This window comes from Bos grunniens, chromosome 7 (assembly GCF_055505025.1).
Source record: "Bos grunniens cultivar Pamir isolate PY7600 chromosome 7, Bosgru_T2T1.0, whole genome shotgun sequence".
Classification (NCBI taxonomy): Eukaryota; Metazoa; Chordata; class Mammalia; order Artiodactyla; family Bovidae; genus Bos; species Bos grunniens.
The window spans coordinates 15,175,977-15,202,908 of record NC_141171.1 but is presented as its reverse complement, the minus strand read 5'-3'; the positions used below and the strand labels follow the sequence as shown (position 1 = coordinate 15,202,908).

Below are 26,932 nucleotides of genomic sequence, written 5' to 3'. Positions count from 1 at the left end.
AGGGCCCGGCCCCGCCCCTCCCATAGGTCAGCCCCTCGCACTCCCACCAATGGGAGCCCCGAGAGGAAGGGGGCGGGACCCGGGGCGGGGCAGGGGCGGACTCGAGAAGGGGTGGGGCCCCAACCTTTGTTTTCCATCTGGGATCCTGCGAGACCCTCTTGGTCCCTTTAGTGGGCCAGGGGCAGATGTCATTCATGCAATCACCTATCCAACCATTCAGTCGCCAAATAGATACTGAGCATCAACTGTGCCAGTGAACAGAAGAAAAGATGCATGTTTTTCATACATCAGATTGGCAAGAACTTTAAAGTCTGATAACATCAAGTGTGTAGTCAAAGCTATGCTTTTTCCACTAGTCGTGTATGGATGTGAGAGTTGGACCATCAAGAAGGCTGAGAGCCAAAGGATTGATGCTTTTGAACTGTGGTGTTGGAGAAGACTCTTGAGAGTCCCTTGGACTGCAAGGAGATCCAACCAGTCAATCCTAAAGGAAATCAACACTGACTATTCATTGGAAGGATTGTTGCTGAAGCTGAAGCTCCAATACTTTAGCCACCTGATGTGAAGAGCTGACTCGTTGGAAAAGACCCTGATGCTGGGAAAGATTGAGGGCAGGAGGAGAAGAGGACAAGATGGCTGGATAGCATCACAGACTCAATGGACATGAGTTTGAGCAAGCTCCCAGGGACCATGAAGGACAGGGAAGCCTGGCATCCATGGGGTCAAAAAGAGTCCGACACGACTGAGCGACAGCAACATCAAGGGAGATGATCTGATGCTGTGGGTCTGAATGTTCTCTAGCAAAAAGATTAAATCCAAACTGTGCTCACCCTGTACAATTCCTCTCTGTCACTGACCCTAGACAAACCATAGCATGTATGTGCACAGGCAGTTAGCGCCAGAAGGTATTACCTGCAGCTTTGAACATTCTTGTATAAAATGGGGGAGAATGTGTGTGTCCACCAGTAGAGCAGAGCATGCAAACCCAGCGGTGTGCTCACAGAAGTGGGCAGCATTAAACGGATACAAACAATGCAGTCGGGCTTCCTGGTGGCTCAAGTGGTTAAGAATCCACCTTGCAATGCAAGGGACACCCAGTTCAATCCCTGGTCCCGGAAGGTCCCACGTGTTTTGGAGCAGCTAATTCCGTGCACCACGACTACTGAGCCAGTGCTCCAGAGCCCTGGAACCACAACCACTGAGCCCACACGCTGCAACTGCTAAAGTCCGAGCATCTAGAGCCCGTGCTCTGCAACAAGAGAATCCACCTCATGTGAAGCCTGTGGGGGGCAACCAGAGAAAGGCTGCATGCAGCAGCCATGAACCAGCACAGTCAAAAATAGATAAATAGATCTAAAAAAAAAAGCAGCAAAGAAAAGGAAATAGGTCATCAGGGAAATGCAAATTAAAACTTGATAATACACAACTACACGCCCACCAGAATAGCTAAAACTCAAAAGACAGACGGTACCAAGTGTCGGTGAGTATCTGAAGCAAACGGTGGCTCTCCTACACTACTGGTGGGGGTGTAAAATGGCACAACCACTTGGGAAAAACCTGGTGGTTTCTTATAAATGAGCACCTACAGTATGATACACATATTCTACTCCTAAGTATTTACCCAAGAAAAATGAAACTGAAACCACTCACAAAAGAAAGACTAGACCTGCAAAAATGTGTATGCAAATGTTCACAGGAGCTCGGTAATAGCTTTATTCATAATGGCCCCTAGCTTAAAGCAACCCAATGGTCCATACCCCAGAAGACTCCTCAGCAAGAAAAAGGAATGAATTATTATTGAAAAGTGCAACAGCATGGATGAATTTTTAAAAAGGGTGAGGGAGAGAGGCTTTCTTGGTGGCTCAGTGGTAAAGAATTCGTCTGCCAATGCAAGAGACACAGGTTCAATCTCCGGTCAGGGAATACCCCCACATGCTGTGAAGTGACAAAGCCTGTGCGCCTCAACTACTGAAGCTGTGTTCTAGAGCTGGGGAGCCGCAACGACTGAGCCCATGTGCCCCAACTACTGAAGCCTGTGCGCCTAGAGCCCGTGTTCCACAACGAGAGAAGCCACCCATGCACCTCAAGTGGGGAGTAGCTCCTGCTTGCTACAACTAGAGAAAAGTCTGCACGGCAAAGAAGACCCAAAACAACCAAAAATAAATAGATGAATAAAATTGTATGTATACATAATACACACACACACATATATAAAACCATTATGCCCCAGTGAAAAAGGCCAGAGACTTTACCATGAAGTCCTAGAACAGGCACAGCTAACCGACCTATGGCTACTGAACCTGGACCAGAGGTGGCCTTTGTGGTTGTTAGTGACTGGCAGAAAGGGTCAAAGGGTGACTTCCTGGGGAGGCAGAAACAGGATTGAGGTTTACCGGGTGGGTTCAGTTCTTCACAGTTACTTGACATTTGCCCTTTCTTAATAGATGTTACATTTTATTTTTATTTTTTTAAATTTTATTTTATTTTTAAACTTTACAATATTGTATTAGTTTTGCCAAATATCGAAATGAGTCCGCCACAGGTATACCTGTGTTCCCCACCCTGAACCCTCCTCCCTCCTCCCTCCCCATACCTTCGTGGAAAATATCTCAGCAGTTTAAGAAAGAAGGATGTGGCCCTGCAGATTAGTACAAGAGTGGAGCTTAGTCAGTATCAGGCATGGTATCATGTGCATGAAATCTTCATCACCTTTCCCAGTTGAGGAAAGTGACCATGTGAAGTCGCTCAGTCAGGTCTGACTCTTTGCGATCCCATGGACTGTAACCTACCAGGCTCCTCTGTCCATGGGATTTTACAGGCACGAGTACTGGAGTGGGTTGCCATTGCCTTCTGCACGGGATCCTCCCAACCAGGGGTCAAACCCGGGTCTCTTGCATTGCAGGCAGACGCCTTACCATCTGAGCCATCAGGGGAGCCTGGTGGTAAAGTGACAGGGGAAGGTGACAGAGAAAGGTTAATCCGTTTATGAAGTGTTTCGTTGCTCCTTGCAACCATTTTCCAGTTGCAGAAAATGACGCAGAGAGGGTAAGTAACTTACCCACAGACACGAAGTTAGTGAGCCCTGAGCTGAACAAGAATTTCAGTCCACACACTCCACACCCCTCAGCTGTAACCCTGCAGAATGGTTGGGGAGGGTTTTAGGTCCTATCAGAGAGTATAAATACCAAGTTGTGTTTAGTATGGTATGTGGAAGAGAAAGAGATACCTCAAACAGATACACATGCAGGTAATAACAGAAAAAGATTTCAACAAGATAGAGGTTATCAGAAGGATCGGGATGGGAGGGAGGAGGCAAAAGGGATTTTTTCCTGATCTATCATTTGAAGTGTCCAGTCCAGTGGGATTAAGTATATTCACATGTTGCAACAACATCACCGCCATCCATTTCCGGAACTCTTTTTTTTCTTTTTTGAAATGGAAACTCTACCCTCCCCCACCCGACCCAGTAAGCAATAACTCCCCACCGGCTTCAGCCGCCCCTGGCACTCACCATTCTACTTTCTGTCTCAAGGAATTTGACTCTTCTTGCAACAGCCTGTAGGTGGAATCAGAAGGTATGAGATTTTACGTGATATACAATGTATATATGTATATGTGTGTATATATATATATATATATAAAACCACCATAAAAGTTTTTTTTTTAATAATTTCATTTATTTACTTATTTATTTTGGCTGTGTGGGCTTGTGGTGAGCCGGGTTTGCTCTTATTTCGCACATGGGGCTTCTCATTGTGGTGGGTCCTTATAGCTCCGAACTCTGGAGCAGAGGCTCAATAGCCCTGGCACACTGGCTTAGTTGCTCTTTGCATGTGGGGTCTTCCTGAATCAGGGATGGAACCCACGTCTCCTGCATTGGCAGGTGGATTCTTTACCACCGAGCCACCAGGGAAGCCCCACAAGAAAAGTTTTTAAACAGATTTTTAAGAATACGGTGTGACACAGCTATGCTGGAAGAGTCACGGGAGACTTGGAAAAGTGCAAGGGAGGAACCTGACCTAGATGGGGTTGGGGAAGAAGGTCAGGAAGGGCTTCTGAAGAGAAGACCTAAGAGCTGAGTGAGAACTAAGTGGAGGAAGCAAGATGGATGGGCATCATGCATTAAGCTGTCATGGGCTAGAGGAAGACAAAGAAAGAGGGGAAATGAAATTAAGGACGTCAGTGTGTCTGAGTCTGTGAGTTCAAGCATGCTTCGTGGGAGAGGTCAACAGGGGTCAAACTTTGCCACACAGGACAGCTTGAGGGCAATGGGGAGCCATGGCTGATGCGAGGGTGAGGGAGGGCCAAAGAAGCTGTGAGTATCAGGGAGATCCCTTTAGTGCTGTGTATAAGGAATTAAGGGGGTGACTGGATAATGCTATGACAGACCTAAAAATGAGAGCCATCACTATGCTGACAAAGATCCGCATAGTTAAAGCTATGGTTCTTTCAGTAGTCATTTATGCATGTAAGAGTTGGACCATAAAGAAAGTTGAGCACCGAAGAACTGATGCTTTTAAACTGCGGTGCTGGAGAAGACTCTTAAGAGTCCCTTGGACGGCAAGGAGATTAAAACAGTCAATCCTAAAGGAAATCAACCCTGAATATTCATTGGAAGCACTGATCCTGAAGCTGAAGCTCCAATACTTTGGCCACTTGATATGAAGAGCCGATCATTGGAAAGATCTTGATGCTGGGAAAGACTGAGGGCAGGAGGACAAGGGGGTGACAGAGGATGAGATGGATGGATGGCATCACAGACTCAAGGGACATGAGACTGAGCAAACTCCAGGAGATAGTGGAGGACAGAGGAGCCTGGCGTGCTGTTATCCACAGAGTCACAAAGAGTCAGACACAATTTAGTGACTGAACAACAAAGAGGCAGGATCCCCATAGGCTTTTAGAAGGAACTGGGGCAGGGCCCCAGGCTCTGGGGACAGCGGAGGTTGCAGCTGCTGCAGGGTGGTTCGGCAAACAGAGCTGCTCTGTTCTCTGACTCCACTGAGGCTTTTGGGCTCATGAATTTTTCAGCCAAACAGACCTTGAGTTTCAGATTCCAGGGCGCTGGGCCCAGGCTTCTGGGTTCTGTTTACTGCCTGAAAACATCTGAGGGCCCTAAGAGAAGGGCCCTTGCAAGGTTCAATGATGCCTGGGCTGGGGCGAGGGCCTGACAAGTCCTCAGTCTACCAAGGTCACCTTCTGAGCAAGGGGCTGTGTGCTCAGCTGCTTCAGTTGTGACCCCATGGACCATATCTCTCCAGGCTCCTCTGTCCATGGGATTTTCCTGGCAAGAACACTGGAGCAAAGGGCTGGTAGGAGTGAAACCGACTGGTGTCGTTTGGGGCGGGGGGGCTCCGAAGAGCTCTGGTACCATGGTCTTTTATGTCTCAGCACAGAAAGAATTCAGCGAGTGGCAAAGTGATAGATAAGGGATTTATTAGAGTAGGATACCTGTGAGGTTTACAAGCAGGTAGGTGAGGGGATGCCATGCCCTGAGAACTTAATGGGCTACAGTTTTTATAATCAAAGGAAAAGTGGGGACATGGAGAAGAATTTCTTTGTCTTTCTTGAGTAAATGTCATGCTTCTATCATCAGTTCCTCCTTCAGGTTGAGCAGGGGAGTTTTTTTTTGTCCCTACACGGTCAAGTCTGGCTTCCCAGGTGGCTCAGTGGTAAAGAATCCTCCTGCCAGTGCAGGAGATGTAAGAGGTGCAATTCCTGCGTCAGGAAGATCCCCTGGAGGAGGAAATGGCTACCCATCCCAGTATTGTTGACTGGAGAATCCCATGGACAGAGGATCCTGAGACAGAGCCATTGGATGAGGACTGGGACTCAGCTCTCATGGGTCCCAAAGAGTTGGACACAACTGACGACTGAGCATACACACAAAGACAGGGTCAAGCGAGGTCCACAAATTATCGTTTGTTTGTGCAGAGAGCATGTCCTAGGGATCACTCACTCACTGAGCTCACTGCACAGGATGTGGGGCTCATGGCACGATTGTTTTATTGTTTGAAGACATGTCTCGTCCCTCTGTTGCGTAAGCCAGTTTTGTCGCTAAGCAAGCCCACCCGACTTTGTGGTTAAGCAAACCTGATTTTTTGAGTAATCATTAATTTACAGGGGTCTCCCATATTTTTCTATTTATAATCCCCCAGTGGAATTAACTGTTTAATCATCTACGTTGTCCCTTTGGCTTCCCAGTTGGTGCTAGTGGTAGAGAACCTGCCTGCCAAAGTAGGAGACGTAAGAGATGCAGGTTCAACCCTTGGGTCGGAAAGGCTAAGTGACAAAGCATGCATGCACTTTGTCCCTTTTCTCTGTCCCTGTCAGGTACAGAAAGGACAGCTTTCTTTTGGGCAGAGGTGACATAAAACCCTGGGTGGGGCTTTGCAAGGGCTAGAATTTCCAGCTCTGTCTCTGCTGGCTGGGGGTGATTTTTGTACAAGTCATTCACTCTTCCTGAGCCTCAGTTCTCTTATCTGTCAAATGGCAACATCAGGTTCCTGAACTCAAAACATTACCTCCCACTTGGAAGACTTTCAGGGTAGCCCCTGGGTGTGCATGAACGTGTGCTTAGCCTCTCAGACGTGTCTGACTCTTTGCGACCCCATGGGCTGTAGCCCACAAAGCTCCTCTGTCCATGGGATTGCCCAGGCATGAATACTGGAGTGGGTTGCCGTTTCCTCCTCCAGGGGAATCTTCCCCACCCAGGGATGAACGTGTACTCCCATGCCTCCTGCATTTCAGGCAGATTCTTTACCAACTGAGTCATAGAGGAAACCAGCCCCTGGGTAAAGTGAGCACCACACAGGGGTTAGCTATTGTTAGTAACAGTAATGCTTGTGTGTGTTACACATAACAGAGCCATTGGATGAGGACTGGGACTCAGCTCTCAAACTCCACAACTCAGGTTCAAATTCTGGCCCATCTCTTCTGTGGCCTTGGGCAAGTGGCTTCAACTCTCTGTGCCTCTGCTTCTTTCTCTGTGAGTGGACATGTGCTCAGCAAATGACGCCAGAAGCAGTGGATGGCTCTGACAGCTGCTGTCCTCCTCCCTTCCTCAAGTACCCTGAGGGGACGCGCATCTCACCCTCAGGGGCTGATAAAGACCGGGCTGGGTTTGGCGGACCAAGCACTAGGCCTGGGAGAGCTGAATGTCGCCCCCTTGTGGCCTTCCAGGATTCTCCCTCCCTCGGTGGTTGTTCAGCTGCTCAGCCGCGAGCTACTCTTTGCCACCCCATGGACTGAAGCACACCAGGCTTCCCTGTCCTTCACTATCTCCCGGAGTTTGCTCAGTCTCATGTCCATTGAGTCGGTGATGCCATCCAACCATCTCATCCTCTGTCACCCTCTTCTCCTCCTGCCCTCAATCTCGCCCAGCATCAGGGTTTGTCTAATGAGTCAGCTCTTCACATAAGGTGGGCAAAGTATTGGAGCTTCAGCTTCAGGATCAGTCCTTCCAAAAAATATTCAGGCTGATTTCCTTTAGGATTGACTGGTTTGATCTTGCTGTCCAAGGGACTCTCTGTAGAGCAAGATCACTCCAACCAGCCTGAGATTTATTTTCCCTCTCCTCCTCACCCCCAGCCTCACCTTCCTTACCAACAATTTTGGGGTGGAACCCAGGGTCTACAATAGCTGATGAGTGGGGGTAGCATAGGTGGTGTGCCAGGCATTGAGTTATGCCCTGTAAGTCAGTGCTGTGCAGCCTGAGGAAGCAGCGCTATGGCTTTTATACCCATTTCAAAGAAGGGGAGACTGAGAAACAAGAGGTGCCATTACTGGCCCAGTGCCTTACAGCCAATGGCAGAGTCAGGACTCAAACCCAGCCCCTGTATCCTTACCTGCCATACAGTAAACAGTAATAACAGCAAATGATAGATAATAATAACGTGATTGAGTGTTGGCTGTATCCTAGGCACAGTTCCAAGCATCACGTTGCGTGTCATCACTCAGTCGAGCTGCACCCTAATCTTATTAGAAAAGAGCATTTTTTTCTTTTATTGTGGTTTTTTTATTGTGTTTTATTTTTTCTTTTTGTCCTCTTCTTTTCAAGACTTAAAAAAAAATTTTTGGTGTATAGTTGATTTACAGTATTGTGTTAGTTTCAGGTATACAACAAAGTGACTCAGTTATTCATATACATATATTCAATTTTTTTCAGATTTATTTCTCATGTAGGTTATCACAGAATATTGAGTAAAGTTCCCTGTGTTAATCACTAGGTCCTTGTTGGTTTTCTATTTTATATACAGTAGTGTGTGTATGTTCGGAGAAGGCAATGGCACCCCACTCCAGTACTCTTGCCTGGAAAATCCCATGGATGGAGGAGCCTGGTAGGCTGCAGTCCATGAGGTCGCTAAGAGTTGGACACGACTGAGCGACTTCACTTTCACTTTTCACTTTCATGCATTGGAGAAGGAAATGACAACCCACTCCAGTATTCTTGCCCGGAGAATCCCAGGGACAGAGGAGCCTAGTGGGCTGCCCTCTATGGGGTCACACAGAGTCGGACACGACTGAGGCAACTTAGCAGCAGCAGCAGTGTGTGTATGTTAATCCCAAGTTCCTGATTTATCCCTCCCTATTTTTTTCTATTTTTTACTTGTTTTATTTGTGTGTGTTTTAATTGAAGTATAGTTGATTTACAATATCATGTTAGTTTCAGGTGTACAGCACAGTGATTCAGTCATTATATATATATATGTATATATAATTTCAGATTCTTTCCCCTTGTCGATTACTACAAAATATTGAATAAAGTTCACTGTGTTATCCAGTAGATTCTTGTGGGTTATAGGAAAGCACAGCTTTAACCACATTTCACAGATGTACAAACCGAGATCCAGGGAGGGGAAGCCAGGTGCCCGAGGCCGGCCAGCTGGCTGCTTGCGTACCCAGCACAAGATCCCAAGTGGCCGGCTCCAGAGCTCATGCCCTCAGCAAGCACACACAGCACCACCACCACCAGAAACAATATTAGCACCAGCTTTGTGCCAGGCTCTTCCATGGGACTTTCTCTTGGGTTGCCCCTGCTCTTAAGATCATTCTGGAAATTCAGGGATGGGAAGCCCATGAAACCCTTAACATACTTAAGGGCTCGGCAAATAGTTGCTGCCAGTAATGTGAACTTTTCATGTCAGCATTTACCCTCAGCCCCTCAGACCTTTCTCAAATGTCAGCGCATTCTCTGATCTCCCTGCCGTACAGTCCCCCATTCATTCTCCAACACACACAAACACATGCCAACTCCTTGCTTTCAGGGTACCCATTCTCATTAGGAATTACTTTTTTTTTTTTGGCTGCATCATGCAGCGTGTGGGATCCTAGTTCCCTGACCAGGGATCGAACCTAGGGCTTTGGCAATAAAGCACAAAGTCTTAACCAGTGAACCACCAGGGAAGTCCCAGGGATCACCTGTTTTGTTTTGTATTTTCTTCAGGGTGTTTATCTCTTGCTTTTCCTAAATAGAGAGCAGTGGAGTGGCTTTGTCTGCATCACCTAGTACCGCAGGTGAAGTGAAAGTCGCTCAGTTGTGTCTGACTCTTTGCAGCCCAAGGAATTCTCCAGTCAATAAATATTCACTCACTGAGTGAACCATTACCACCATAATAAAAGCAGCTTCCATGTGTCCAGTCAAGCACATAGTAAACGTTCAATAAATGTTGGTTGAGTGAATAATATAACAATTATAGTCACACTAATGATAACCATTTATCTTTTCAACATTTTGCCATTGTTGTTCAGTCACTTAGTCAAGTCTGACTCTTTGTGACCCTATGGACTGCAGCACGCTATCAGTATCTTTATGTCACATAGTAGGAGCTTATAAATATTTTGGAATGAATAAGAGTAACAATAGGGGATAGAAAAGATGTGGTCCATATGCACAATGGAATACTACTCACCCATAAAAAGTGTGAAATAATGCCATTTGTGACAACATGGATTGACCTAGAGATTATCATATTAAATGAAGTTAGTCAGATAGTGAAAGACAAATGGCATAAGATATCACTTATACGTGGAAGCTAAAATATGACATAAATAAACACGAAACAGAAACAGGCTCACATAGAGAATGGTGTTGTGGTTGCCAAGGGGAAGGAAGGGAAGGAGAGGAAACAGTGGGAGTTTGGGATTAGAAGCAAACTATTATATTTAGAATGGATAAACAACAAGTTCCTACTGTGTAGCACAGAGAGCTATATTCAATATCCTATGATAAACCATAATGGAAAGTATACAAAAAAGAATATAGTCTGAATATATATATATCATATAAAACTGAATCACTTTGCTGTAGAGCAGAAATTAACACAACATTGTAATCAACTCTATTTCAATAAAATAAAAATTTTTAGAAAGAAAAACATTAGGGACTTCCCTGGCAGTCCAGTGGTTATGACCCTGCGCTCCAATGCAGGGGCTGAGAGTTCAATCTTTGATTAGGGAACTAAGGAACTAAGATCCCACATGCTTTGCGATGCAGCCAAAATAAATGAATAAAATTTTTTTTTAAAGAATAACATTAGAGTGTCCATCAACAGATGAATGAATACGGAAGGTGTGATATATACACAGTGGAATACTACGTAGCAGTAAAAAAGAATGAAATTTTGCCATTTGCAGCAACATGTATGGAGTTGGAAGGCATTATGCTAAGTGAAAGGAGTCAGACAGAGAAAGACAAATACTGTATAATATCACTTATATGTAGAATCTGAAAAATACAACAAACTAATGAATATAACAAAAAAAGAAGCAGACTCACAGGTATAGAGAACGAATTAGTGGTTACCAGTGGGGAGGGGAGGGGCAATATAGAGTGAAAGGGGAGCCACAAACCATTAGGCGTAAGATAAGTCACAAGGATGTATTGTACAACACAGGAAATATAGCCAATATTTTGTAATAACTGTAAATGGAGTGAAAGTGTTAGTTGCTCAGTCCTGTCTAACTCTTTGCAACCCTATGGACTGTAGCCCACCAGGTTCCCCTGTCCATGGGATCCTCCAGGCAAGATACTGGAGTGGGTTGTCACTCCCTTCTCCAGGGGATCTTCCCGACCCAGGGATTGAACCCAGGTCTCTCACACTGCAGGCAGATTCCTTACTGTCTCAGCCACCAGGGAGTGTGACCTTTAGACACTGTATAAAAATTTAAAAGTTAAAAAAAGTTTTGAAAGAATAACATAAGGAATAACAATAAAAACTACTTGGGGAATTCCCTGGCGGTCCAGTGGTTAAACCTCTGTGCTTTCACTGCAGGGGGAATGGGTTCGATTCCTGGTCAGGGAACTAAGATCCCACTTGGCCCACCCAAAAAAAAAAAAAAAGGCAGCTACGTTTTTCCTGCTGAGAGTGTAACTCATAGTTCTTGTCACTGAACGAAAGAATAAATTAATTAGCAAATATTTATGGCATGTATTAATAAATTACACACACATTGAGCACCCAGCACTGGGCCCTGGGGACACAGACATGAAAAGGACTAAGTCCCTGCTCTATTGGGGTGGATGTGAGTGTGGCAAAGTCAGGAGAAACCAGATGAGTGGATGGGTGGATGGATGAGTGGTTGGGTGGTTGGATGGATGAATGGATGGATGGATAGATATTCGGTTCCTTGGAGGGAGAATCGGTTGGTCTGGGGTCTCCTCCCATCCTCACTCCAGGCGCGAAGGAAAAGGGAGGCGGGGCAGTTGTCACATCTTAAGCTCCGCCCTGCCCCGCCCCCGCAGCGTCTTCCCGTCGGCCGACGGCACCGCTCACCTGGTGGCCCTCCCCTTTAAGACGCGCTCACCTGGGTCCTCACCTGCGCGCGGGTGCTTCCGCAGGAAGAAGGAAGCGGCGCCACCACCGTCGCCTCCCGGCGCTCCCTCCCCACCCCCCAGGTCCGCCGGCCGCCACCATGTCCGCCTCGGCTGTCTTCATCCTCGACGTCAAGGGCAAGGTGAGGCTGGGTGCAGGGAGTGGGAGGCCGGCAGGTGAAGCTTGCTCCCTCCCGGACCCAGGGGGCGGCCCCTCCTTGCAGGCAGCGAGGCCCCGGAAAGCTCTGGGGGCGTGGGAACACCCCTCCCCCAATTCCTGGGACTCCCGCGTCGAACCCCACCTCCGCTTTTACTAGCGGCGTGTCTGAGGGAAGGGGCTTCGCCTCTCTGAGCCTCAGTCTCCCTGTCTGTACAAATGGGAATAACAGAGGTCCCCACCCAAGAAGAATTAATACAGCCGTATGCAGTGTATACCACTTAGTACAGTGACCCTGCTGCAAACATTAGGCGTTCAAGCAATTGAAATTATTATTTCTATCACCGTCATCATCCACTGTACTGATATTTGGGGAAGAAAGCCGGGGCAGAAGACCGTACTTCCCCTGTGGGGCTGCCTTGTCTCTTTCTGGCGCCCCCTCCCATTCATCTTGTTCTGTCTGGGTGGGTTGCCCTGACCTCCTCCAGGAGATCTTCAGGGCCCTGGGATCGAACCTGCATCTCTTTGGTCTCCTGCACTGCCAGGTGGGTTCTTTACCAGTAATGCCACCTGGGAAACCCAGCAATAGTAACAGTGGTGATGAGAATAATATTCCTGATAATAAACATAGTTAGGGCTAAGATGTGTGAGCACCTGCTGAGTACCTGCTTCCTTCTAAACACTGGACTAAACAAACCTCTCAGGTAAATATTATTAAAATTAACCACTTACTGCCTGCCAGGCAGAGCTATATAAGCTATGAGTGATAAATGGATATAATGTCTTTTTTTTCTTTTTTCCTCTCTCTTTCTTTTCTTTCATCACCCCTACCTCGCTGATTTGGTGCCTATGAAACCTTGCTCAAGAGCAGGAATTCTGGAGCCAGGGCGTGTTGGCTCAGTTCCCAGCTTCCTTGCTGGCTATGGACTGGGTCCATACCTCAGTTTCTCCATGTGTAAAAGGGAGATGGTGAGACCGCCTACCTTACAGGGTTGTGGTGACAACGATATAAGTAAGCAAGCATCCAGGTTTTAGCAGAGCACGGCTGAGGTGTCAGTGAGGGCTCTAGACGCTCTGGCTGTCACTGTCACCAGCCCACTTTCCAGAGGAGGAAACCGACATGCCGAGAGGCAGAACCTCGTCCATGTCCCCTCAACCAGCAAGTAGGGTCAGAACCTGGCACTCTGATGCCCCCGGGGGGGAAGGTCCCTGGATCCCAGCAATGACCAGACCTTCTCTGCTCATCTTCAGCCCCTGATCAGCCGCAACTACAAGGGTGATGTGGCTATGAGCGAGATCGATCACTTCATGCCTCTGCTCATGCAGCGGGAGGAGGAAGGCGCCCTGACCCCACTGCTGAGTCACGGACGGGTCCACTTCCTGTGGATCAAATACAGCAACCTCTACTGTATCCAGCCATGGGCGGGTCCCTGGCGGCCTTGGGTGGTGGCATCTCAGGCCCAGAGATGATGGGCTGGGATGAGAGGTGCACGACATGGCGTGGCTCAGGTTGGAGAGTGGGAGCAGACAGGGTGGCGTTTCCGGGTCTAAGCTCCATTGGAACTCTCCAAAATGCCGCCTTTCCTTAACCTCGCTGCCTGCAGTGGTGGCCACCACACTGAAGAATGCCAACGCCTCCCTCGTGTATTCCTTCCTCTACAAGATAGTGGAGGTAGGTTCTGGCCTTCTATTGGCCGGCTCGTCTGTCTGTCCACCTGTCTTGCCCGCCTCTTTCGGGATCCATCCCACCTAGGAAGCCTTCCCTGAATCCCCGGGGGTGCCACCATCAAAGCCCCATCACTCTGTTCTCATCAGCTGTTGTGGGATCAACTCTCCCTATGGGGCAAGAAGCAAGGAAGTCTCCGAGAGGGTGTACTGCTCAAATCTGAACCCGAGGATACTGGGTTCCAGACCCAGCTCCAGTGCTTACTGGCTGTGTGACCTTGGACAAGTTACTTCTCTCTGTGCCTCTAACCTGGGTTTAATCCAGACGGTCCAGTGGTTAAGACCCCACGCTTCTACTGCAAGGGGCTTGAATTTCCTGATCAGGAAACTAGGATCCCACCTTCTGCAAGGTACAACCGAAAAAAAAAAAGAAAAGAAATACTATATAAGCCAGGTTTAGTCCTGCCTCAGAATTGTTGTAGAAAATAGTTCAATCCAATTCATACCTCTAGAGCACCGAAAACAGTGCTTAGTATACAGTAAGTGCTTAATAAAGATTTGATATTATTGTTAGCATTACCACTAATGTCATATCATATGATCCCATAGTAATCTTTTGAGCACTTGCTATATGTCATTCTCAATGGTTGAGAAAGTACTTTTTTTTTTAACTGCTCAGAATTTTATTTGGTAAACAAAGGACAGTACACCCCCAAGGTGTGAGGGCAGGCTGATCCTGAAGAAGTGGCTGAGAAAGTACTTTTTTTTTTTGGTCACCTCCTGGCTTACAGGATCTTAGTTCCCCGACCAGGGATTGAATTCATGCTCTTGGCAGTGAAAGGGTTGAGTCCTAACCACTGGACTGCTGGGGAATTCCCAGAGGGATTTTTGGGATACTTTTCAACAAATAAGAGATCTGTATTGATTTGTCTCCTCTCTGCCAGGCAGAGGAGGGACACACAGCTGTGTATAAGGCAAGCACGGTCCTGGCCTGTGCTCAGGAGTTAAAGGGCATGAAGGATATTCAAGGAGACATTGTTTTAACCAGTGACTGGGTAGGTGCTAGTCTCACCCTGATACTCACAGGGGTCAAGGGATAGTGGTGGCTTCACCAAGGAGTAAGGCCTGTCACAAGGGGCCTGTGTGAGGAGAATATCCTGAGCAGTGAGCATAGCGTGTGCAAAGGCCCTGAGGTGGGAACAGGAAAGGGCCACAGAAGCTGGAGCAGGATGAGGGATGGGTTTCCAGTGTTGGATGGATGACAGATTCTCTGCTAAGGAGATACTTACTAATTCCCAAGGGCTCCCGTCTGGGGGTCCCCCAAGTCCCAAGGGCCCCTGGATGGAATTCAAGGAATCCATGAACTTAGATGTGTTTCTGTGTAGTGTAACAGTTTTCCTTTGCCATCTTATGGGGTTATTTTGGTTTGTTTTTGTTTTGACCATGCTGCATGGCTTGGCTTGTAGGATCTTAGTTCCCCAACCAGGGATTGAACCTGGGCCCTCAGCAGTGGAAGCGTGGAGTCCTACCCACTGGAGTGCCAGAGAATTCCCATATTGTGTCTTTTGTGTTGTGTGTGTGTGTGTGTGTATGTATCTTTTATTTCATGCATTACAAACCTTATTCTGAGGTGGGCCCATTAACATCACCAGATACACGGCAATCCCATGATTCACACACCAAAAAAACATTCTGAGTCCTTCCAATCCCTCTTCTAGGAAGTCTTCTTGGACCTCCCTGCCTCTGGGTTCCTACTTCACTTGTTTTCCTCATTATTGCACTCTACATGTTGGATAATATTAGTCCCACTACCTGTCCATTCCCCCTCAAGACTGTTCCAGGAGGGCAAAGACCTTCTTGGCTTTGTTCACCGTTAATGTCCTGACACTGGTATACAGTAGGTACTCAATAGTTGCTTATTGGGTGGCTGGCTGGATGAGTGGGAACCCAGCCCAAGAGCTACACCAGACACATCTCTGTGGGTGTTGGTCTCCTCACACCCCCAGGTATTCTCCGAATACTTTAAGGAGCTAGAGGAGGAGAGTATCCGAGACAACTTTGTCATCGTCTACGAATTGCTGGATGAGCTCATGGACTTTGGCTTCCCACAGACCACAGACAGCAAAATCCTGCAGGAGTGAGTGGGCCGTGGGTCAGCCACAGGGTGGGCCATGGGTGGAAGAAACCTGGGGAGGGTCAGGGAAGTATCCTTGGGCCTATCTGCTCATCTCCCTGCCCCCCCCCGCCAGGTACATCACGCAGCAGGGCAACAAGCTGGAGACGGGCAAGTCACGAGTGCCACCCACTGTCACCAATGCTGTGTCCTGGCGCTCGGAGGGCATCAAGTACAAGAAGAATGAGGTCTTCATCGATGTCATAGAGTCAGTTAACCTGCTGGTGAGCCTCCACACCTCTGCCCCACCCTCGCTACAGCCAAGGGCCAGGAGAGGGAGCCCTATGCTTGTTAACCGCCTCCCACTTCACCAATGTTTGCATCCTCAGGTCAATGCCAACGGCAGTGTCCTGCTGAGCGAGATCGTGGGCAGTATCAAGCTCAAGGTGTTTCTGTCCGGAATGCCAGAGCTGCGGCTGGGCCTCAACGACCGTGTACTCTTCGAGCTCACTGGCCGTAAGTTTCTGGAAGGGGGTGCGATGGGGAGCCTGAGACCTCACCTCATCTGGGGTGGGTGGTACCCAGAGACCTGCTGTCAATTCTGAAATAGTACTCGCTTGCCCTCTACTGGTCTTGACCAGTACTGCAGCTGCTCGTGCCTTAATGCAAACAACTCTGCTTCATCATTGAGTGCCAGGCTCAAGCACATGGCAGAAAAGAAAAAATAATCCCTGCCCTCACGGAACTGACGTTCTAGTGGGAGTAGGAGACAGAATAGCATTACATTTCTTCCCTGGTGACTCAGACAATAAAGACTCTGCCTGCAATGCAGGAGACCTGGGTTCGATCCCTGGGTCAGGAAGATCCCCTGGAGAAGGGAATGGCTACCCACTCCAGTATTCTTACCTGGAGAATACCATGGAGAGAGGAGCCTGGTGGGCTACAGTCCATGGGATCACAAAGATTCAGACACAACTGAGCGGCTAACACTCACAGGATAACAACCTGACAGCAAGGGCCTGATTCCCTGGGGATCCCAGCTCTGTTCCTGGCCAGCTGGGTGACCCCGGGCGAGTTACTCATCCTCTCTGGGCCTCAGTTTCTTCATCTGTAATATGGGGGTGATCATAGCAGTAGAAGGGGAGGTAAGGATAAGGACCCTGCCCTGGGCTCCAGTGTCACCCCGTTAACTCGGCTCTGAGTTTCAGGGAGCAAGAACAAGTCTGTGGAACTGGAGGATGTGAAATTCCACCAGTGCGTGCGGCTTTCTCGCTTTGACAATGACCGCACCATCTCCTTCATCCCGCCCGACGGTGACTTTGAGCTCATGTCCTACCGCCTTAGCACCCAGGTAAGGCAGGGTCGAGCCCTTGGCTGGAGGTGAGGGTTGACCCCAGAGCCTTGGAGAACTCCCTCTTCCTCTGTCTGCAGGTCAAGCCACTCATCTGGATTGAATCTGTCATTGAGAAATTCTCACACAGCCGCGTGGAGATCATGGTCAAGGTGGGCCCCCAGGGTAATAATTACAGTGCTCAGATTGCCCCTCCTACGCCCTCAGCAGTCTAACCATATCTCCCACCTCCCTCCCCAGTCATCACTTCCTTCCAGCCACACAGGTCTCCTGGCTGAGTCTCAAACATGCCAGGCATGGTCCCTGAGTATCCCCTCTCCCTGGATCACTCTGCCCCCAGCCACCCAGATATCCCCCTGGCTCTTTCCCTCACCTCCTTCAGTTCTTTGCTTCAGTGTCACCTCCTCAGAGGAGCCTTCCCTGATTTCTCCACCTCCCTTCTTTGCTCTGTTTTTTCCCTTAATACTGAACCACCACCGTGTGACACATGACCTTTTTACTTAATTAATTTACTTTAAAAATATACATTCATACTACTTTATAAATTTACATTTACATTGAAATTTATGAATTTGCATTTATATTCATATATGTATATAAACCATAGAGTATGTTAAAGCTCAATGTTATCATTGTCATACCGTATCATCATATCATATCATATCATACCACACAGCTTAATTGAATGTCCCTGACTCAACCAGCACCTCTGAACCCCCACCTGCCCCTTGGCCAATCATGGCTCCCCCCACCCTTGCCCACAGGTGATCACAATTTTGAATTTCATGTAAGTCATTTCTTTGCTTTTGTTTGTAATTTTGCCACCCTCATCTGTAAACCGCAAATACTTCATTCTGCCAGTCTCTGACCTTTATATCCATGAACTCTTGCTGTATGACTTTTTTGTATAATTTGCTTTCTTCATGTAATGTCAACTCTTAAGAGGAATCCCAGGACCTGAAGCGTAGGGCATCCATTTCAGTGACTGTAGAATATTCCACCAGGAGAATTTTCTCTCCTGTATCTTGCTTGGGTTGTTTTCAGTTCTTGGCTTCTCTGGTTCACATTGCCATGGATAGCCCTGTGCATGTCCCCAGTCCCCCAAACAAGAGCTTCTCCAGAACATAAAATTAGTCCCTCCTGGCCCTTAAAAAAAATTTTTTCCCCAGTCTCTTTTTTAATTAAGAAAGTTGCGGGGGCGGGGGAGGGCATGCCATACTGCATGCGGGATTTTAGTTCCCTGACCAGGGATTTAACTTGTGCCCTGTGCATTGGGAGTGCAGAGTTTTAACCACTGGACCACCAGGGAAGTCCTTAGCGCCCTTTACAGATGGGGAAAGAGGCCCAGAAGAACTCAGATGTCATTCATCTAGGAAGGGAGGGGTCACGTTGAACTTGGGTCTGCCTGCCTCAAGAGTCTGTGTTCTCAGATTTAACTTTGTTCCCCAGTCTTAGAGTCTCAGAGGAACTGGTACATGATGTAGACAGTCACTGCGGGGGGGAGGGGGCATGGTGTTGGTGCCCCCCAAAGTCCCTGTCTCTATAGGCAGGAAGAAGAGAAGGGGCCACTAAAGCTGGTGCCTTCCTGGGACTTCTGTGGTGGCCCAGTGATTAAGACTCTGAAATTCCAGTGTAGAAGGCCCGGGACTTGATCCCTGGTCAGAGAGCTAGATCCCACATGCTGCAACTAAGCCCCAGCACAGCCAAATAAAAATAAATACTAAAAAGTTGGTGCCTTTAAAAAAGAACATCCCCTGCCCTGTTTGCCTCCAGGTCCTGTGCACCAGTCCTGCCTCACATATCCCCGCCCCCCGGCACCAGATGATTAAGAGCAGCTATCATGGTGCTAGCTACTGCACAGGGACACTTAGAGTCCTTGTGTTAAAAGCTTGCGCATGTCAAAATGGATCTGGATCTAGCTCTAATGTAATAACTTATTATCTGTAAGGAGAGCATGTGAGGCTCAAGTCAAATCTCTGTGCTGTGCCGGCTACCAGCTACACAACTCAGGCAAAGTGCTCTTTCTCTCTGGGCCTCAGTTTCTTCATCTGTAAAATGGACCTTTGGAATGGCTCCTACTTTAGAAAATTAGTGAGAGGGTTAAGTACTTGGCACAGGGCTCTGCACATGGTAGGGGCTCCGTAGATGCCAGCTTTCAAATGAAAACTCGGAAATTCCCTGGTGGTCTATTGGATAGGACTCTTGAGTTTCCACTACTGGGGACATGGGTTCGATCCCAGACTGAGGAACTGAGATTCTGCATGTTGCAGTGCTGCCAAAAAAAAAAGAAAGAAAATTCTGATAGACTGAGGGTCCCATCCTGGCTTTGCAGGTGTGAGTGTGTGAGTCTTGACCAGGAGCCTTTATTATCTTGTCTGTGAAATGGGCTGAGGTGAGCCAGCACTAGGAGCTGTTCAAATGAGGGATTACATTTTGAAGCAGGAAAAGGTATATGATACTTTCCAAACGGAAGGTGCCAAAAGCAGAACCACTGGAGTCTCTTGTGGGTGTGACTCTGCCCCTTGTTGGCTGTGTGTCTCCAGAGAAATGCCTTAAGTTCTCTGTGCCACTGTTCCCTCATCTGGAAAATGGACAGGATCGTGGTCCCCACTTCTGGGCTCTTGATGAAATGGTGCGTGGAAAGGGCTTGGTCTCCATTTGCATGAATGCACTCTTCACACCCCACATTCTCTCCACCGACAGGCCAAGGGGCAGTTTAAAAAGCAGTCTGTAGCTAACGGCGTAGAGATATCGGTGCCCGTACCCAGCGATGCCGACTCCCCTCGCTTCAAGACCAGTGTGGGCAGTGCCAAGTATGTGCCAGAGAAGAACACGGTTATCTGGAGCATCAAGTCTTTCCCGGTGAGCCTCGGGGATGGGCCGGGGAACTGGAGGACCAGCCCTTGATGAGTGAGGGCGAAGTAGAGGATAAATCAGAGCCACATATGCATGCACGTGGCTGTCCTTTGTAGCTGATAAAACTGGATGATGGTTAAGCTCTCAGCATGGTTAAGCTCTCCTTGTCCTAGGTCTTGAGGAAACCAGCCCTGGGTTCAGATTCCTCACCCTTGTTTCTCTGAGCTTCCCAGCCTTGAGGACCCTACTTCCCTTCATGAAGCCTGAGCGTGTCCATCTGTGAAATAGACAGGATCATGCTACCCACGTCCTTGGGCTGCTGGAGGATTTGGTCTCTCTTTGGGATCTTGGTTGGGGGATGTTCATCGGCCCCTGGAAAATGGGAGATGATCACCAGAAGGCCCCCAACTAGGCTTTGCTGTCAGAAGCTTCGTCTGTGAGTTTTGGCCAGGAAACTTTACTTTCTGGTCTGTCAGATGGGCTGAGAGCAAAGCCTGCCCCCAGGGGGCTGCCATGAGGAGTGGTCTGGGGTATAGGGGCCCTCAATGTGTCTGATACCCCCATGTTCCCTCAGGGGGGCAAGGAGTACCTGATGCGCGCCCACTTTGGCCTCCCCAGCGTGGAGAAGGAGGAAGTAGAGGGCCGGCCCCCTATTGGGGTGAAGTTTGAGATCCCCTATTTCACTGTCTCTGGGATCCAGGTGAGGGAAGGGGGCAGGGTGGTTCCTCTCCTTGACCTTGGTGGGTCCCCCTTTCTCTCATTTCTTGGCTTGGACCGCCTCCGTTCCCTGGCTTGGCTCATCTCCTCTTTTACAATCATTCTTTTTTTTTTTTCCTGGAACAGTGTTGCTTTTTCTTTAAACAAACATTTTAATTTCAACTTTTGGGTGTGCTGGGTCTTCGTTGTTGTGAGTGAGCTTTCTCTAGTTGCAGTGAGTAGGGGCTATTTTTTAAATTGCGGTGGCTTCTCTTGTTGCAGAGCATGGGTTCTAGAGCCCGAGGGTTTCAGTAGTTGCAGAGCACAGGCTTAGTTGTTCCTTGGCATGTGGGATCTTCCTGGACCGAGGAAGATCCCGTATGTCCCACATCCCACAAACCCATGTCCCCTGCATTGGCAGGCAGATGCTTTTTTTCAAAAATGATTTCATTTATTTATTTTTGGCTGGGCTGGGTCTTCACTGCTGCACAGACTTTTCTCTGCTTGTGGTGTGTGGGCTTCTCACTGGTGGCTTCTCTTGTGGAGCACGGGCTCCAGGGCGCACAGGCCCAGTAGCTGCAGCATGTGGCCTCACTAATTGTGGCTCCTGGGCTCTAGAGCACAGGCTCAGTAGCTGTGGTGCACGGGTTTAGTTGCTGCAGGGCATGTGGGATCTTCCCAGACCAGGGACTGAGCCCGTGTCTCCTGCGTTGGCAGGCAGACCCTTAACCACTGAGCCATCAGGGAAGTCCCACGGTGCTGCCTCTTCTGCTCTCAGCCTGGGTCCCCTTCCCCTCCCCCCTAACTTTGCCCTGTGCCTAAACTGTATTGTGTCACTTCTCTTAGAATGTGCCATCTTTCCCTCTGTCCTGGACCACCTGATCTCCCCCACACACATACCCTGTCCTGGTCACATCTTTGCCCTGAGCCTCGTTACTTCATTCCTCCCAGGCTGTGCTTTCTTATTCCCGGAAGTTGTGTTATGTTCCGCTGGCCCCAGCCTGCTCTCTCCCCCTATCCTGGGCCACCTCCTTTCATCCCTTTCCAGGTCCGATACATGAAGATCATTGAGAAGAGTGGTTACCAGGCCCTGCCCTGGGTCCGCTATATCACCCAGAGTGGCGGTAAGGCGGCCCGGCTCCCTGAGATGACAGGGACAAGGACATGAATGGGGATGGCCTTGGGGCTTTGAAACATCTTGTCTCAGAGGGCTCCAAAACCGACAGGCGTGGCCCCCAGGTCTATCCTATCTTTGTCAGTGTGCCCTCCCGAGCCTCGGTTTGCCTGTCTTTAAAATGGGGACAGTTGCCAGTTCCAGGGTAGTGGTGGTGGGGTTTGGATAAGCAACTGAACACACAGCAGCCCCATCTATTGCCTGGAGACAGGCATATTGCTATGTTTACAGTCGCCATGTTTGAGCCCATCCTTAGCCCTGTTACATACTTGTGGGGTTGATCATGAGCACTGCGGAAGGGGATGGGTTGTGGGTGGGGGTGCTGTCCTGTCTCCTTCCCCCAATTCTGAGATGGTTCCTGCTCATTGTTTCCCTGCAGATTATCAACTTCGTACCAGCTAGAAGGGAGAAGTGGGAGCCTGAACCTGGGCTGTCTTCTCCCCAGGCCCCAACTGCAGACTCCACTAGAGAAGGAGGGAAGATGGGGTGTGTGTGTGTGTGAGAGGGCAGCCCTTGAATTATTAGTTCGTTACTCCCAGCACCCGACTTGCTCCTACCCTTTTCCTTTACCGGTAGGCTGGGAGTGATAGTCCCCAGCTCTCAGACTCTCACCCCTCCCCCTCCCCCAATTTTATATGAAGAAATAGAAGAGGGGCTTGAAGTCCCCCTCACGAGTGCCTTCTTGCAGTGACCTGCCTTAGGAGGTGTGGGGAGTCCCTCCTCCACAGCTGCTGAACCCAGAGGCCCCACTGGCCCATTTCTGAGTTTTAGGATGGCATTAAAAAGATGAATCTAGCTGCTGTTATGTACTTCTTGGCTGGGCGCTGGGGATGCCAGGGGTGTCCTGGAGTGCTGGGATAAGAGTGGGCGACATATATCCATTTCTCAGCCCTGGTCATCTCTCAGCTAGGCCCTCGCAATTGCTCCCACCTTGGTCTCCCAGGCTGCTCTGGGCTTCCCTGTCCCATGACAGCCAGTTCGCATCATAGCCACCAGAGGGCGCCTATTAACTCCTAAACCAGATCGTGGCCCCTCAATACAGAAGCTTCCCAGGGTTTCACCCATTGATTTTTGTCGTTCTGGGCAGCATGCGGGACCATAGTTCTCCCACCAGGGATTGAACCTGGACTCCCTGCAGCGGATGCGCGGAGTCTTAGCCACTGGACCTCCAGGGAAATTCCCCATTCTTTTTAAAAAGTAAAAGTTCTCACCACAGCCCACAAGCCTGTTCAGCCCTCACCTCCTCACCCTTCTCTCCCTCTCTATACGTCTCTTCCTGGACTTACTAGACATGCTTACAGCTCAGGGCCTTCGAATCTGTAGCCCCTCCATCTGGTATGTTTTCCCAGAGAGACACATGGCTCCTTCCCTCACCTTCAGGTCTCAAATCAAATGTCACCTTCTTAGGGTGGCCATGCCCGACCTCTCTATTTCAAAGCCTTCTTTTCCCAAGACACTATTATTTATCTCGTTTTGTCAGCTCCACAGTGTATAGCACACGGAAAATACTTATTGTCGTCTCCAGCTCTAAAAGGTAAGCATCCAGCAGCCAGGAGGCACCCGGCTTGCTTTCCGCTGGGGTGCCTAGTACACGGTAGTGGGTCAGTAAACGTGTGAAGGCCCCGCTGTTGAAGGCCTCTGTTAAGAGCCTCCGACACCACTCTCGCCTCCCAGGCTCACCCACGTGGCAGATGGAGAATGAACTTTCTTCCACGCCCTTGCATTTGCTGTGCCAGGGCTGGCGCAATCTGAGCCAAACGTGATTCCTTTCTCACTCACCCCATTTCCTTGCTTTATTTTCCTCACGGTGCTTAACACTAAAATTAGTAGCTCGAATGCAGTCCCCCCCAGCGCCAGGAACCGCTCTGGCACACAGTGAATGAATGAAATAAAGCACTCTGCACAGTAAGAACTAACAAATATTATCGCACCGCATAACTCCAAACTGGGCGGCCCCAGCCCTACCTCCCTTCCCCTCGGAAGTGCCGAGGTCCCGGAGCAGCCCGCGCTACCCTGCGCCTGACCTTTCTCCCCTGGGTCAGTTAAACCGGCCCTCTTTCCCGCCCGCCCGTCGCTTTTGAAAAACCGAAAACCCCGCCATTGTTCGCGGTTCACCGGTCGCCGTAGTTTGTCCAATCAGAAGCGGGCCCGCCCACTCCGGCGCGCAAAGCCTCCTTGGCAACGCGTGGCCATTGGCTGCGCTGGCCAGGAGGGCGGAGCACTACAGGGTCGGGAGCTGGGCAACGCGGCTGGGCTACAACGTAGCAAGTTCATAAGAAAACAAATCGGCGGCGTTTGGGGGCGGGGCCGCGAGAGCTCTGGCTCCGCCCCCTAGAGGCCTGCTCCGCAGCGGCGGAGAAGCCGGCTCAGAACAGACCCCGCCCGTCGAGGAGGAGGGAGGGTGAGTTGGGGGGAGACCCAGCCCCCAAGGGGCGGGCGCCGGGCAGGGCCCTGCGGGCTAGCGGAGGGTTGGGCCCGGGCTCTCAGCCCCTCTCTACCCACCGTCTGACAGGGGGAGGAGCCGGCCGGGAGGGCGGGGGTCGCGCCCGAGACCCGGACTGGAGAGTCCGACCCGGAGCCTCGTTGCAGGCCGGGGACGCTGCGGGAGGGCTGTTCGGGCCAGCGCCTGTGGGCTCCCCCGCACTGACCGCCGCGGGGTGGGGCGGGGGGCTTCGCAGGCCGCCAGTATCGACATGCTGCTGGAAGAGGTCCACGCCGGCGACCGGCTGAGCGGGGCGGCGGCCCGAGGAGACGTGCAGGAGGTGCGCCGCCTTCTGCACCGCGAGCTGGTGCACCCAGACGTTCTGAACCGCTTTGGCAAGACAGCGCTGCAGGTGAGCCCGGGCCGACTCGCAGACCCCTTCTCTCTTCTCACCTTGTTCCCGTTGGTAGCCGACTGAGGTCTGTTCCTGCATCTCTGGGCTGACTTGGCTCCCTGATGTCCCCTTTCTTAGGTGGGTGGTGGATGGGGTTAGATTGGGGGAGGGGAGAGCTTTCCATCTTTGGAGGATTCCTTGTTCTCTGATTGCGAAGGATTCGGTTTCCCTGGAGAAGTTCTTATTCCGTGGGTGAGGGTTCACCTTTGGATCCGAGTTTCATGAAGGCGGCTCCAATGTCTTGGAGCATCTATGGACGATCCGACCGTAGGAAGGAAGGATTCCTATTTCCAAGGTGTACCCATTTTCTGGGGGTTCTCTGAAAGGTATCCAGTTTCCTGTGGGGGAGAATCTCTATTCCCGCGGGGTTTTCATACTGGCATATTTGGTGAGGGGGATACCAGTAAGGGAATAGTCACAGATTACATGGGAGTCCCTGTTCCCTTGGGGACATTTACAAAAGGGGAACCCCATTTCATCAGAAAGCATCCCTACTATATGGGAGGGGGAAATTCCTTGGAGGAGTTTTAAATTCCCTGGCCATCTCCATTTCCTGGAGGAGACTGTTCTCTGAGGTCTGTTTCCTGGTGGGGTTCATATTTCCTGATGATTTCCCATCTGTGGGGAGAAGTGTCTCTGGTTCCTTGAGGGAGGGTCTTAGGTTCCTTGAAAATTTCCACGGGGGCTATACCCTAGCGGGAGGTGACCCGTTTTTTTGAAGGTCCTTATTCCCAGGAGATCTTGTTCTCTGGGGTCTCAACAGCTGCCTGGAAGTTTATGTTCCCCGGAGTTTTTCCTTCTCTTGAGAACCTTGTATCTGGCATTCTCAACTCCCGAATGACCCCTGTCTCCAGTCACCCTTTTCCCCAGACCTCCTCCTTTGGAGACTCCCTGACCCTTCTCTACCCCCATCCCCCCACCAGGTCATGATGTTTGGCAGTCCCACCATTGCCCTGGAACTCCTGAAGCAAGGCGCCAGCCCCAACGTCCAGGATGCCTCGGGCACCACTCCGGCCCACGATGCAGCCCGCACTGGATTCCTCGACACTCTAAAAGTGCTGGTGGAGCACGGCGCCGATGTCAACGCACCCGATGGCACCGGGGCGCTCCCCATCCACCTGGCAGTGAGAGAGGGCCACACTTCTGTGGTCAGCTTCCTGGCTACCGAGTCTGATCTCCATCACAGGGACGCCACGGGGCTCACACCCCTAGAGCTGGCACGGGGGAGAGGGGCCCAAGAGCTCATGGACATACTGCAGCGGCACACGGTGACACCCCTGTGACCTGGGGCCACCCACTCCAGCAGCAGGACCCAGCTGAGTTCTGTGTCAGAAGAGGGAAGAAACACTTTCTCCCTTTGCTCCTCCTGCCCGCTGCCGAGGGGCACCGGTTTGTGGCTTGTTGGTGTTGATTTCTGGGGTGTGTGTGTTTGACGTGCATTTCTCGTTTTTTTTTTTTTTCTCACCCCTTTCGGTGTGTTGGGCAGAGAAGGGCTCCTACAGGCAAACAGCCACCTAAACGGTTCAGTTTCCTCCACGCCTACAGACTGAGTCCCAAGGGCAGAGCGTTTAAAACCCCAGCCCTCGAGAGTGAGGTCATCTCTTCCAAGACTCTTGGAACCTGTCGACCTTGGCCGGCTTACGGAGAGAAGACCTCAAGTGTGCACACTGCTTTCCGGCATGGGGGAGGGGGGAGTGTTCCAAATCGATAAAAGGGTAGTATGAGTTCATTCATATTTTGTTGAAAGCTTCATTTCCAGTCCCTTGTACAGCGTTAAAAAAAAAAAAAAAAGTCTATTTATTAAGCTTTATGGAAAATATTGTTGTGTGTGTAATTTAATGTTTTTACCCATTAAATTAAGACTTGTGCATGACCACAGCGCTGGTGGCTTGTCATTTTTGAGGGGGCGATGGAGAGTCGCGTATCCAGGATGTTTGTGGGGATGGGCCCTGGGGGTCGAGGATCGTGGATGCTTTGGAGGAGGGGAGAGAGTGGTAATTCCCAGGGCGCCAGGGGTAAGTGAGCTGGGTGGGGCAGCGGTTTACGCTGTCGGAACGGAAGGGAGGCAGGAAACCGCGAGTGGAGAAAGGGCCCCCAGATGTCAGCTGGGTGCCTGGAGCCCAGAGGGTGGGGGAGTGGGATGGGCGGTGGCTGCAGCCTTCCCCGCAGAGGCGTGACTTGTGGGCGGGGACAGCGGTCTCAGGGCCAGGGATCCCGGAAGGGTTGGGGGCA

The 26,932-nt window shown here is 50.0% G+C and overlaps 2 protein-coding genes across 5 annotated transcripts; both read left to right on the top strand.

Annotated features, from left to right (window-relative positions):
• The first annotated feature begins 11,829 nt into the window (after positions 1-11,829).
• On the top strand, positions 11,830-22,619 carry AP1M2 (adaptor related protein complex 1 subunit mu 2). 3 transcript variants are annotated; one of them, XM_086409297.1, is made up of 12 exons: positions 11,830-11,955; positions 13,221-13,377; positions 13,574-13,641; positions 15,641-15,771; positions 15,884-16,031; positions 16,137-16,263; positions 16,956-17,098; positions 17,179-17,250; positions 19,802-19,960; positions 20,529-20,654; positions 21,699-21,774; positions 22,204-22,619. In XM_086409297.1, the coding sequence occupies exons 1-12, from the start codon at positions 11,914-11,916 to the stop codon at positions 22,224-22,226; spliced, it is 1,272 nt and encodes a 423-aa protein (XP_086265423.1). In that variant the 5' UTR covers positions 11,830-11,913; the 3' UTR covers positions 22,227-22,619. The 3 variants fall into 3 exon arrangements, with proteins under 3 accessions (XP_086265423.1, XP_086265422.1, XP_086265421.1); XM_086409296.1 differs by having other exon boundaries at positions 16,950-17,098; XM_086409295.1 differs by having other exon boundaries at positions 15,884-16,263.
• Positions 22,620-24,144: 1,525 nt separating this feature from the next.
• On the top strand, positions 24,145-26,578 carry CDKN2D (cyclin dependent kinase inhibitor 2D). 2 transcript variants are annotated; one of them, XM_086409305.1, is made up of 3 exons: positions 24,145-24,225; positions 24,503-24,658; positions 25,624-26,578. In XM_086409305.1, the coding sequence occupies exons 2-3, from the start codon at positions 24,518-24,520 to the stop codon at positions 25,981-25,983; spliced, it is 501 nt and encodes a 166-aa protein (XP_086265431.1). In that variant the 5' UTR covers positions 24,145-24,225; positions 24,503-24,517; the 3' UTR covers positions 25,984-26,578. The 2 variants fall into 2 exon arrangements, with proteins under 2 accessions (XP_086265431.1, XP_086265432.1); XM_086409306.1 differs by having other exon boundaries at positions 24,145-24,658.
• Positions 26,579-26,932: the final 354 nt, after the last annotated feature.